Below are 14,205 nucleotides of genomic sequence, written 5' to 3' on the forward strand. Positions count from 1 at the left end.
ATGTGAAAATGCACATGCACTACACCTATGGGAATGTTTATGTTTATGTGCATGACAATGTGTGTTTGCAGGTGTACATATATTAATCACATTGTGAGGACTAACCAGGTCCCCACAAGGTCAACCATTAAATTTCAAGGTTAAGACATGAGCTGTGTCCCAATTCTATACTACATACTATAATATGTATATTTATGTACACTAATATTTATAGTATACTGGTTTTGCAGTTAATATACAAGAAATCCACATACTTTGCTGTTTTATACTAATAGGAAATTATGCAATGCTGCACCGTCTGACGGCAATAACAATGTGATTTACTTTGATCAACAGAACACAATTTGAGGCGGTATCCCGAATTTTGTCACTTTTCTACAGTAGTGTGAACATGCTGCACACTCAAAGCCTGCTTAGAGTAGTAGTGTGTAGTATGGAATTGGGACACATCTTTGGTTTTTAGTTAGGGTTAGGGAAAGATTAATTTTAGGGTTCGGGTGGGGTTAGGCATGTAGTGGTTTTGGTTAAAGCTAGGGTAAGTAGGGAATGAATGTAAGTGAATGCATTGTGCTTGTATCTGTTTGTTCATGAATGTTTTTTCATATCTTTCTTTCGTATATTTGTGCCAAAATGCAAATTTGTGTGTATCCTGCTATGTGTGTGTACGTGCAAATGTGTGTTTCTATGCCAAACAACTTATGTTGCACATGGAGGATACTTATGTGAATGTCTGTGTTTGTTTGCAGGTGTTCTGTATTACTTCCCTATTTAGGGACAAAAAGCAGGTTGCCACTAAGTAAACCATTAAATGTTAGTGTTAAAACTGTTTTTTTGGTCAGGTTTGGGGTTAGACATGTAGTGATTATGGTTAAGGTTAGGTAAAGTCTCAAGGAAATAAACTTAAGTCACTACGCTGCAGGTAAGGGTGTGTGTGTGTGTGTGTGCAAACTCTCTAGAGGGGCCCAGTGTGTGTCACGACGGGTCCCGGCTCCCCCTGGATCTAAGCAGTATTGACAAACCCATCAGAGCTGGTGATGCATCGGGCTCCCTGCTCGCTCCCCTCCACCTCGCCCTCCCTCCCTCCCTCAGCGGCGCTGCGGGGCTGCGCTGACATGCTGTCACCTTGGTAACTGCTGCCAGAGAGAACGGCCTGCTGGGATAGCTGAACCGAGCTGGCGGCCGGCCGGCGAGCTGCAGCAGGAGATGTCACCGGCGGACCCCTGAGGACCAACCGACCCCTGCCTCTGTCCCAGACCATCGATCCGTCTGCTGCTGAGATCCGTCACCACCCGGGACGCTCGCTGGGATAGGACAGGCACACACACACACACACACACACACACACACACACACGTAGATGACGACAAAATCCAACAGGCAGGCCCTCAGTGAGGCACAGATAGACACATTGTATGTACATTCACATTCACACATATACTTGTAACACACATATATGATTTACTGACTTAGGACTTAGGAAGGATTCGTCAACTATCCCAGAAAGCCAAAGGTGATTTCAAAATGTGACTGTCCTGAAATCAAACTAAACTCAACAGCAAAGTGCTAAATGCCAAAAATGTCCTCAAAAGCATTACCTCAAAGCTGAAACTACCAAAACATCTGCCTCAGACTATCTCTGTTTAAGAAAGAAGTCAGCCTCCATGTGATGTTTGTGCTCATAAGCAGAAAGTCCTGGCACGTCTTCGGAGAATCGCTTCTCTTTTTTTACTTTTCGAGGTTACCAAGTCATTACTTGGCAACTTCTGAATCCCTCTCTCTGTACGATCGCTTTCGGAGCCAACATAAACAGCGATTGTTGGCACCGGCCCGTCGGCGGCTGCGGGCGTCAGTCTCCACGAATGTTCGGAGTCCTTTGAAATGCTGACCAGCTTTTTGACACGAGGCTTTGGAAGCAGCCGAGCTCACGCTGCGAGATGCGGGCCCGGCTGGATGCGGGGTGGAGCTGGGTTCAATTCTCGGTTGAGAGGGATTATGGGTAGGGACCAAGAAGTTTTACATCACAGGCTGCACTGACTCTCACTAGGCAATTTGTTCAAAGATAACTTTATGGACACATGCCACTCATGCCACTGGGTCCTGAGAAAGTCCCTTTGGGAATATTATTCTGAGTATTTCCATGTAATGCATCTTTGCTTTTACTGCATTTCTAAAGGAAATGTTGCACACTTTTTCAAACTCTTGCACCTAAAAATTGCAGCTTTATAGAAATGATTATAAAATGTATCTAAAAATGTATCATGTTGCCAAATCCATGTTACCCAGCTTGAAAAAATGAATAGATGTACAAACCAACTATTCAGATTAATGCATAGAAACGAGTGAATTTGATGCTTTCACCTATGATATATTTGTTGCTAATACTTTTACTTAAAGTCTGATTGCAAGACTTTGATCACTGTCATATTTTTTCCTCTTTTACCTAACTAAATTATATAATTCCTTCTTCTACAACTAAAATATAGCATGTAAGACTAGACAAGATGCTCCCTTATAGCAATTACACCCATGGGAGTGATTATGGATACCATCAGCATCAACAAAGTAGCCTCGAATAGTATGTGTACAATACATGTGCACTGACTGAAAAGCTGTCTCTCATGTCACACAAAAAAACAACAGGAGAAGATGTGAAAGATCACTAACTAGCTTCCTGGTTCCCATGGCAACCAATAAAGCAGGGCCGGCCGTCTTTTATGGGGATCATCAGCACGGGTGGAGCACGTGTTTAACCCTGGCGGATTGGCTGGCTGAAACGAGATGCTGTATGTAAGAGACTGAATGGAACATGCTCAGGGTGAATTTTAGACAAAAACTGTAGAAAACAGAAAAGCTGCACAACAGAGTTCTGCAGGAAACCAATTAAGGTGGTAACATGAAATAGTGTGTATGAGAAGTGTGAGCAAAGCACGCTGTCGCTGTCCTAGGAAAACCATGTAACTCTCCATGAGCTGAGAAAAACAGCTTTGTAACAATCTTCTTTAGCTTAAAAAGTGGGAGAATTGTCTCAACCTTTATACAGTCTATGGTCTCAACTCTTAGTCCTTCAGTTCAAAATTACCAGATTTGGAGATACAAAGCACATATAAACATATACAACAAAAACTTGGCAAGACCTGACCTGACTTACTGCATAAGTTTCATGTCCTCCTGCCTGAACCGCCTACAGCAACAAACCGGGATAGTAAAGAAAGAAACACCTGTTCTTCTTCACATGTTTGGTTTTCCAACTTTGCTTCTAGATATAAAGATAGACAGATAGATAAAAAAAAAATTAAAAGCGCAGAAATCTGAATGTTTATTTCTACAACAGAGTATAACACAGCAACAAAAGAAAAAAAAAAGCATCTCCAATGTCACTAAAAAAAAGCTAACCATGTGGCCATCAGAGACATCCTCAAAACCCCACCTGAGCCAAAGGCCAGAGCACAATGCTATGAGATGATTTTCATAGATAACAGAGCATGTGTGACTTAAAATGGTAAACTTTTCAGTTGTTGGACTAACACATCATTGCTATCCAGTGAGAACCATGTATTTCCAAATTTGGTGATTTGGAAACCCATTAAAAACCCCACCGGATCATCTGAAGTTGTTACAAAGTTAAAAACAGGGCTGTTTTTCGTAGCTCAGTTAATATTTTTGGAGATACATAGTTTTCATAGGACAGCGGCAATATGTATGGAACTGAACAACAACTGAAATAAAAAATATATATATAAATACATAAGTCATGCTATTCATCCACTTGGCTGTAAGTAGAAATGAAGCTGGAGTCTGCATTCTTTAACACATTAGTAAACAAACGTGAAAAGACGCAGTTTCAAAGATAGTAAATAGACTTTAAATAAATAATGAATCTACATTTTCATCTGAACTATTTCCATTTAGGATGTTTTTTTTTTCCAGACCCCCTGTAAATTTCTACATACAGGCCTTAAAATGACACACAGTGCCTTAAAAAAACATATAAAGTGGCTACAAATCTTTGCAAAAACTAAATCGTCATAATCCAAACTGCGTCAAAATGTCATCTTCATTCATTAAATTTGATTAAGGCAGCTGATGCCAGTGGAGATAACGACAGGAGCGTTTGAATTGTGAAGTCAGCCCAAACGGCCACTGGGTGGCGCTGTAAGGTCGGGGAAGCTGCAGAGGAGAGAGTCACTCGTGTGCATTTCATCAAAAAAGGACAGTGAATATGTCTGGATCATATCAGTACCACAATGGAGTATTTTATTGTGGGAATAATATGTATAGAAATTAGTGTTTTATTCATTCTGATGTTAGTAAATATAATGAGAGAAAAACATGAATAAACTGGTTTAAATGCTTTTACTCACGTGACTCAGCTATTTAAAGCGGTTTCGTTTCTAAACGCAACAAACAAATAATAGCCAAAACTATTTCCTGAGCAGCTAATTTATGCGAAAGCGAAGAGTTATCTGCAAATGTCGACATCCATGTGCTATAGGAATGCAGCAGCAGTGTCTCAGTGTGGGCCTGTTTATCACTGCTGCAACTTTTCCTCCAAAAAAAAAAAAAAAGCCACACAATCTCTCTCAAAGATGAATTTTAACACGACTGAGACAAATTAGTGACCGAGCTGAACCACACACAAGCCGCTGACAGCATTTCCATACACAAATAATCATGTACCTGATTTATTTTATTCAGTTTTTTAATCCGTGCAGGGGTGTGTGTGTGGGCCGAACGCTGCCCACAGCAGACAGACAGCCAACCGGGATTACTGCTCCGGCCAAAAAACTTCCCTGGAGAAGACAACTTACAATACTACAGTGTGTGCATGGGGGAAGGAAAACATGCAATTAGGCGCTTATAAAGTTCGCATAGTGATTGTACATTGATGCGAAGTGTATACTGTATGAAGCCACTATAAACTCAGAAAGTCCCAAGAAGGAATATTCTAAGTTTATAGAGAAATTTCGTATGTTTATGTTACAGTTTAGATCACTTTATGTTTATACTGGAATATAATAGGAGAATATTGTGAATATTATAGGGATCTGACGGTGAAACGTCACTAGAAACAAAAAATACATTTAAAAATCCCATTTTTGGAGATTAATTAAATCAAAACCAGAACATTACGAGAACAACTAATAGTCTAAACACCTATAGGAATATCATAGGCATTATTTCTCTCTTTTTGGGCGCAGTTTAAAGGCTAAAATGTGATTTTTGCAGTCAAGTTTAAAGGTTTATTCTCACTTGACTTTATATGTCTAAACAGATCGATATTTGTAAAAGAAGACTGTGGGACTGTTTGACAGTTATAAATGTGTTTCAGTTGTAAATTAAATCTACCAAAATCACTCGTGTTGTTGAATTCAAGGCGTTAAATCCGCATTTGGGAAGAGGGGAGAAAAAAAAAAACATTAGACTACACCGGGCTTTATGTGCTTTTGAAATGCAGACAGGCAGATGAGAAGCTGAAGTACATTAGCTCTGTATGGCTGAGCTGCCTTCAGACTCCATTCACCCCTCCTCTACCTATCAATCCTGCCTGCTCAGGAAACCATGACCTTCACAATTTATAGAGAGGAAACCCCCGAGAGTCACGTCATATTTTAAAACGTCCTCTTCTTCTTCTTCTTCTGCTGCTGCCACAAAAACAAATATAGACTTGATAAGCTATATTTACACGTTGGACTGCTGTGATCTTTTGTTTAGATGCTGTCCTGAATTTTAGAGTTTCTTTATATTCTGATGTCGAAAGAAGAGGGGAAAAAAATGTCCCGTAAATGTCGCCTTCTATAGGCTGTTTATATATAAACCTGCATAATGATAATAATAAATACAATAATAATAATAATACACTACTGGTGCTGTTGCACAAGTTAAACACTCATGAATGACCGATTTATGTATTTATGCATAAATTCCAACATGTGCCAACAAAAACAACAGCTGCAAAGATGTATATAAAATAAAACACAATTTAATTAAATACAAACCTAAATTACACCAATAAACACGGTGATTATAATCATAACAATAATGTAAACAGAGCCGGAATAATCTTTGAATGAGTGAAATTTGCTTATGGAGTTGCCACGATGATACCAACACATGGAGCACGAATCAAAGACTACACTTACTGTAAAATAACAGTAATAATTATGATCAAAAGTCAGCAGTCGCAACCAGACAGAGGGATATTTTCTGAGCGTTTTCTTCTGCAGCAGAGATAAATCCATGTGGACGTGGAAGAGGAAGGCTCCCTGTGGAGAACAGCTCAGAATAATCCATATTCATGCGCTCGACACGTGGAGTAAATGCAGTATGAGGGGGGGACCATTGTGTATATGCACAGTTTCATCAGGTTAGAATGAGCCTGACACCATGCATTTACTGGGGTCAGTCTCTTTATGTGACATACTGTACAGTGTAACCATAACACGACTGCAAGTGTACTGAGTGATATAGCAGAAGCGTGCATCTAAAAGGAGTCTGTCATACTTATATTATACTTCATTAAGAGTATTTACGCTGGTTTAACCTTCTGCAAAAAGCCGTATACACAGATAATACATACAATTAAAAGCGTGTTATGTGTATATATAATTAAAAAGAGAACTGAAGCGTGTGTGGCATATAGGAAAATACAACTCTGAAGGTGTAGCCTTATAATAAAACATATTATATGATATTTACAACCATACAACAATATCTACAAAGCAACGTGACGTGAATAAAAGCTTAATATTTAAATACACTTAAGTTGGCATGGGCCTAAAGCTATCACCATATACCACAGTGTAAACGTTAGTGTGACATATATTTTTATTATAAGACTTATTTGCTGATTTGCGGATGTATAAAAATATAAATCTGTGTAATTATTTTTATTAGATTTATGTGGTTACACGTCAGTGTCAGTGGCTGACTGAAGGGCGCTGGTTGTTGTCAGCCACATGAAATATTAATAATAATTAGGCATTAAAAGTTGGGTTTTATGGGACAAATCCGGAGTCCCTCCACTTCCCTGTTGAAGTCTTGTTTTAAAGAGCAGAGTGGTGTGACAACGAGCAGCTTTAATTAGTGCGAATGGGCGCGACGAGCCTGTTGGGCCACTGGCGTCCTAAATCAATAGCAGGGAAAGCAAAGCGCTCCCAGGGCCTGAATGTACCGGTGCGCACACGCGAGCGCGCGCGCGCAGCCCTACACACCGCACACCCATGCTGCTGCCAACACGGGTTTGAAGACCCATGAAAAAGGCAAAGCTGTTGGAGAATAGGCGCACCAAAACCCATTATGAGATTTGAAACTGTTTTTTTTTTTTGTGGTGAAATCTCTCACCAGATTTGGGATATTTCTGCACAAGCCGCGCGAGCTTGCTCTAAAAAGGTGTTCTGCGGGATCCACGTGTATCCACGCGGCTCTGCAGCGTGGGATCTCTGCCAGTCAACTTAGGACAGAGGTCCCTCGCTGTGGTGAAGGTCTTGTGCTTGGTGCTTATCTTAGCAGTCATGTGACTTATTATTCTCTTACTTGTTCTATCAGCACGCGCCAAATATTTTATTTTAGTTTGAATACAATTAAAAAGGAAAACCTTGTGTCGCTTTGCCTCATAATTTGGTGCTTGCAATTGCCTTCAGCACACTTGTGAATAAATGACAAAATAGAAAGTTTTTGAGGATTGCACATATAGTGTGTCTCTGCTGCCACTTTTGCTAATGCAGACAAAGAAAAATGATGCCTACTTCTCTATATCATTGAATTCAGTTGCTAAGCAACTAGTATGGGAAATCATCCGCGAAATTCAAATCCTGCAGCGAGGGGACACGTTTTGTTGAGTTTTGCTGAATAGGCGAGCGAGACAACTCAAGAAATCAAAGTTTGAAACACATTTGCCTCTTGCAGCCATGACGAAAAATAGTTCTGTTGTAAAAAAAATAATAAATAAAATGATTAGTATACAAGTAGAAGTATTGACTAGCCTATATCATTTAGAGTTATTATAGGAAATAAAATACATTATCAGCCCCTTAACAGGAACGTTGTTTGGATATTGTTTTTTCCTGCACCTGCACCGCTCTGAGCCTGTCAAAAGTCCTGAAACAACAATCCTGATACTAATCTGCAGCACTCCGACCTGTCTAACAGCACTTCACTGTTTCATCCTCAGTAAACTGCAGCAGTGGAGAGGCTGAGCCTGTGGGCTGCTCAGCTTTGGACAGACAGAATCAATAAGCTCTCTGACCCAGTGCCCCGCATCCTAAAACAACATGTCAGCTCACCGAGTTATGGCCCTCTACCTGGAAAACACACCTGGCGAGCTGTGTCGGTTTGGTTTGTATGAATGTGGATGGAGTTAGTGAAGCAGTCTTCGTTTTGCACTCATTCATAATCTTGCAGCCAGCGATAAATTCAATTTAGCCATTTCAATGAATGCAAATCAGTTATTTTGCAGATTACAGTTTTTTGTTGCATCGGCATCAGTGACGAGCGCATTCACCAGGCGCTTCTGAAGCAGCCCAATAATCAGGTGTTTATCAGTATTATGTGATGCAGTATCAGGACTATCAGCTGCAGCGTAAATATTACATAACATGCAGTCAGGACATTAGGACGCTCTATACATCAACCCCCACAACATGGACGCTCTCTCTGTTATCCGTTTGCATTTGATGCTCTTTTTTTTTTTTTTTTTTTTTTTTTTTTTACACAAAATATAAATTCAGCATGTTTTCCACCCTGCAGGCTGAGGTTAGGGCTCCTGCTTTTTGCCCAAGGCCTCAAGAGGCAGCAGATGTAAACAAACAGACGAGCCATTGTGCAGGCCTGCAGCTGACCGCGAGGTTTCATTTAAATGGTAATATACAGTTATGGGATGATGATTACAACGCTGGTGGACATTTACTTAAGCTTAGGCAATAACTTATGAGCTCTGTATTAATACGCCTACTTATCTTTTTTTTATTTTAGTAAATAAAAAAATCCCTCTTTTTAGTTGTAAAGGTGGAGTATTTTCACTCCACAATAGAGACTTTGTTCTGCATTATTCTAATGGAGGTTATTATTAGCTCGCAGCTTCATCTGGGACACAACAGTCCACCATTTTCTTCATTAGCTTCTGCTGCTGTGCATGCAAAAAATAGCACACAGGGTAATTCCCCTTCCAAAAAACAGCCCAGCATACGATAAGAATATAAATTTCAAAACACAAGATGATTGCATTTCATTCTAACAAATTTATTGTGTCTCAATCAGCTCGTACGGAACCACTACTGAAATTAAATTACAATCAAATTATCACATCAAAATATACCCTTATTACCTAACAACGGTCAATGTCAGCTTATGATGATTTGTGCTCCTTTAGAAACGATAATACAAAATTAAACAAATAAGGGCAACAACAGAAATAAGAAAAAAAATATTGAAATAAAACAAGAAAAAGGGAAATCATCTTACACAAGTTCCTGGGGGGAAAAATAAATTACCGTTTGGAATAATTCATTCCGAATAAAATATTAAAACAAGTAATTCTGATGAAAAATATAAAGTAAATAACGCAGATCAGTATCTGATCTAGTGATCTATATTGCCGGCTTTACAGAGTTTTGTTTATTAAAACCTACCAAAGAACACTGCTTAGAAAGGGCAGCATTAATAGTATATCCACAGCACCCACTCAGTCACACTTGGCAACAGATTTTCAGATTTTTTTTTTTCTCAAATAAGTGCAGTTGAAGTCTTTTCAAATGTCTTATGCTCTATTTGTTGAAAAAAAAGGAGAAAAATCCACTCACGGTGTCAAAGTCCATTAAATAATGACAAAAATAAACCAAAAAAGAAGGTGATCTTTGAGATCAGGCGGGGGGAGGAGGAGGGGGGGGGGACAGTCCTGGTCCTGGTTGTCTTTTCTTTCTGGGCTCATGAGGGCCTCAACATGAAAAAAAAAAAAATCCCTAATCCTCCGTGTGTGTGTAAATGAAACCATGCAGTCCACCTCATAAAAAATAGAATTGCTGGAAATCATGATGGAAGCTTCGTGGATGTCACTCTTTTTGTTGCAGTTTTCCCCTCTGTTATTGTTAGGCATGGAGAGGGGGAAAGGCGCTTCAGTCCCATTTCTAAATATACAAAATGCCTGTTCCTTTGTTTCTTCAATCAAACACAGGATAATAAGGGGGAATATTTTTTTTGGAGGGGGAAGAGAAAAAATATTAAAAACAATACTTTGTTTCCTCTTGGTGTGTTTTAATGCGCCAAAATTACCTGGTGGAATGAACTTGTAGTTGTCACCCTCTGGTCGCTCGCTTCACTTGCATCTTTTAAGTAATCTACTAAAAAATGCCCCTGAAAGAAAAAAGCAGAAGGAACCTTTTAGGTTAAGACATTTCAGGGCCTGGAAGAAGGTTAACGGTGCGTTTTCTGAGGGGGGTTGGGAGGAAAAAGGGAAAGCTTGCTGTTTTTTTTTTCTCTTTCTGTTTTTTTCTGGTGAAAAATAGATAACACATTTGCAGTCTCATTCATATTCCCTCACAATCACAGTATCAAAAAATTTTGGCTATCTTGGCGATAGTCTGTATGGTTTTTAATCAGTTTAATTTCATATAAAATATTCTTGTGTGCTGTTCTATGTTTCACTGAACATTCTTTTGCAGTCCATGGAGGGGGGCGGTGTTTCTGCACTCACATTGCCGACCTGAGAGTACACATCCTCCGGCGTCTGTGCCACTCCTGGGGGCGTCATCCGTTTTTCCTTCTGTCTCCTATTGCAAAACCACACTCTAACCACCTCTTTCTCCAGCTGCAAGTTGTCCGCCAGGCTGGTGATCTCCTGGGCCGAGGGTTTGGGGCATTTTAGGAAGTGGCTCTCCAAAGCCCCCTTGACGCTCACTTCGATGGATGTGCGCTTCTTTCGCTTCCTCCCCTGCGCCGCGATCTTGTCGATGCTGGTGGGGCTGCCGGTGGACGAGTCAGCCTCCTCAAGCCACTTGTTTAACAAAGGCTTGAGCTTGCACATGTTTTTGAAGCTCAGCTGCAGAGCCTCGAATCTGCAAATGGTTGTCTGAGAGAAAACGTTCCCGTACAGGGTGCCCAAAGCCAAGCCGACGTCCGCCTGCGTAAAGCCCAGTTTGATCCTCCGCTGTTTGAACTGCTTGGCGAACTGTTCCAGGTCGTCCGAGGTCGGCGTGTCGTCGTCCGAGTGCGGGTCGTGGCTGTTGACGCCGCCGTGGTGCTGGTGATGCGGATGCTGGTGGTGATGGTGGTGGTGGTGACTGCCGTGGTCCAGATCCGGGGTGTCCCCCCTCACCAAGCCCGGGTGCACCAGGCTCTGGCTCCCCGGACTCAGCATCCCGTTCACAGTGAACCCCGGCTGGGAGTAGATCAGCGACTGCTGCTGCTGCTGGCCCCCGGATATGGAGTTAATGTGAGCCGCAGTTGTGCTCCCCCAAGCCCCGGCGTGAGTCTGGTGGGGAGCTAAGTGAGGGGGCCTGTGGTGCAGCGCGGTGCCCGTGTGCAGATCGTCTCTGCCGGAGTTTTTCACGTCCTGCTGCTGCGGGCTGCCCGTCATCCCGACGGGACTCGACGACCAGGGCGATCCGGCTTCAGCTGCAGCAACCGCGGCTGCTGCTGCGGCCGCTGCGGCGTGCGGGAGGGATGTCACCCACTGATGGGCATGGCTCAGCATGTGTCCCCCGTTGCTCGCTGCCATTGCGCCTTGCATAAAGTCACTCTGTACCATCTTGACTGAGGGGTCTCCCCTGTAGCCCCCAGACCCCGAGGTAACCGCAGCACTGCCCGGCTGCATGCCACCTCCGGAGTCAGAGTGCACGATGGAGCCGGACGATAAGATGCTATTGCTGGGCAGATAAGGATTGGAAGCCGCGGTGGCCATTCCGTCAGCCCTTATGAAAATGTTTGTGGATAACCCCCCTCCCTTTTTACAGTCACTTCTTTCGAGCAGGCAAATTGTATCTCATGAATTATTCAAACTTTAAAAGTATGGGTAGGTTTTGGCAAATACCATCGACGTGCGTAAAAACGCAAAAAAGCTTCGAAAACTGTGGCAGAAAACTGAATAAAATCCGCATGTATTTACAGCATTCTAGTTCAAACTGTTGTGCATGGATATCGGCGATAAAATTCCTGGTTTTCAAAAGCCCTTTGAAACCATGTGCAGTCCGCTCAGAAAGTTTTGCACTGGGATGAAATTGTGAGCATTAAAATTAAAATGTACAGGAAAAAAGCGTCGTCCCAAACAAACTTTTCGTGGTCGCAAAAAACAAAAAGCCTCGCAAATTCTCCACAATGTACAAAGTCCCGGTTTATGTCCCCTTTGGATGTGAAAAACATTAGCAGAGTGTCCTTAGTTCTTTTGTAATTCAGTCGCCGAGATTTCTCCCTCGCTTTATTCTTTTCTCTCTCTTCTTTTATAGCACTGTAGAGCCTATCTCTTTGTTCTGTTTTGATGTGTATAAACCTGCCAAACCGCAAACTCCCGTTGAAGTACAATCCAGTATAACAGTGTAAGGCGCTGCTTGCAAGCCTCTTCTCTCATTCGCTTGTTCTCTCTCTCCACCTCTCTCTCTATCTCTCTCTCTCTCTCTCTCTCCCTGACAGGCGTGTAGTCCCGCCCACCTCCAAACCAGACGACGCGAGGATGTTTACCCCGTGCGTCCCCGTTGATTGGTTACCCGGGGTGTGATTGGCAGGTCTCGCCAGTCTTGCTCCGGGCGCACGAGCCCTCCTTCCGGCTGTTCCAATTGGCTGATTTTTAATTGCAGTCCAAACAAAACGGGGAACACAACTTGGTAGTAAATAGTCCCGAGATATTAGTACACACACAGGGGTGAAGGGGTAAATAAAAAAGGTAGATAAACTGTGACCTCTAGCTTGTGATCATCATGGGTCAAACCACCATCACGATAAACTCTGCTTCAATATATGCTTCCCCCCATATTTATATAGACGTACACCTGTTTGAAAGTATACATTGTAACATAAATGCATGTTATCAAGGTGTATGTCAGCTCAAATAGATGGATATCTAAATAAAAAAGTGTGCAAAATGTTTCCAAGTTGGTTTTATCTTCTGTTATTCTTGTCACAAACACACATCCAGGACTAATGCAAGGCTCCACAGTTTATTCAAAACCTGCACGCGCATTTGACATTATAAGATCTATTGGTAACAATTATAATGATCTGGTAGCTTGACCTGATTGTGTAACAGAATAAGGCATCCATACTGCCACGGTTAGGGGGTTTAATTCCCTCTGGGCCACCCATGAAAAATACAGGAAAGACTTAATGAATTATAAAAAAAAAAGTACTAAATGGTACATGCTTTATCTTGTTATGTTAACCTACATGGCTACATGACGTACATTGTCTGTTAAAATGGTTAGATTAGCATTTCAAAGCTGCTTTGGCGAAATTTACCAGTTCAAGTTAATTGTTTATAAGCATATAAAAGTCAAAAATCTCGTTCAGGCTCATGATTGTTAATAGAAAAGCATGACACTGCACCCTAAATCTCAGCGCAGCACATACATATGTAAAACATAGCAGAGAGAGGGAGTGTGTGGCGTGATCTGAGCGCAGAAAAGGCACTGCAGCCGTGAGCCAGTGCAGCCCTGCGCCCCGGCGGCTCAGGAGTTAACGCACAAAGATTGCGGAGATGCTTCCATGCGGAAACGCCGCGCACAGGCAACCTCACTGAAGCACGGTGAAAGAGAAAGTGGCAACCAAAACAAGGGCAAATTGAGCAGTCCTTGGGGGATTTGTGCGTGCAGGGTGGCGGTGCTGGAAACGTATGCTTAAGAAAAAGAAAAAAAAAAAGCATCTATAGATATAGCTCTTAAAATGCGCACCGTCCCTCAAGATGACCACATAACCCCGGAGATGAATGGGGCCTTTGTTAATGCGTGGGACCCCTGCGCCTATGGACGCACCCATGGGTGGTAATAAGTGCCAGATATATAGCTCCCACTGCACCCATTAGTTGAGTTCAGGGTGTCTGCAGCCTGTTGAGTCCACCTGGCCAAAACAAGGCCTGCGGCATGTGATTTTCTGACAGGATTAACTGGATTTTTTTCTGTAGGTTAGAGCTACATGTCATGCGTTAACCCCAAACACTCCCTCATAAGCTCCCCAAATCAAAGATGACGCAAAGATTTTATTGTAAAAGGGATTTTAGGGCAAATA

At 42.0% G+C, this 14,205-nt stretch overlaps 1 protein-coding gene across 2 annotated transcripts; it reads right to left on the minus strand.

The window, feature by feature from the left end:
* Positions 1 to 1,103: 1,103 nt before the first annotated feature.
* On the minus strand, positions 1,104 to 13,184 carry pou3f3b (POU class 3 homeobox 3b). 2 transcript variants are annotated; one of them, XM_044187353.1, is made up of 3 exons: positions 10,688 to 13,184; positions 10,267 to 10,347; positions 1,104 to 1,301 (listed from the first exon to the last, which is right to left on the minus strand). In XM_044187353.1, exons 1-3 carry the CDS (start codon positions 11,891 to 11,893, stop codon positions 1,119 to 1,121), a joined length of 1,470 nt encoding a protein of 489 aa, XP_044043288.1. In that variant the 5' UTR covers positions 11,894 to 13,184; the 3' UTR covers positions 1,104 to 1,118. The 2 variants fall into 2 exon arrangements, with proteins under 2 accessions (XP_044043288.1, XP_044043289.1); XM_044187354.1 differs by lacking the exon at positions 1,104 to 1,301 and adding an exon at positions 9,217 to 10,152 and having other exon boundaries at positions 10,688 to 13,170.
* Positions 13,185 to 14,205: the final 1,021 nt, after the last annotated feature.

This window comes from Siniperca chuatsi, linkage group LG24 (assembly GCF_020085105.1).
Source record: "Siniperca chuatsi isolate FFG_IHB_CAS linkage group LG24, ASM2008510v1, whole genome shotgun sequence".
NCBI classification, from domain to species: Eukaryota; Metazoa; Chordata; class Actinopteri; order Centrarchiformes; family Sinipercidae; genus Siniperca; species Siniperca chuatsi.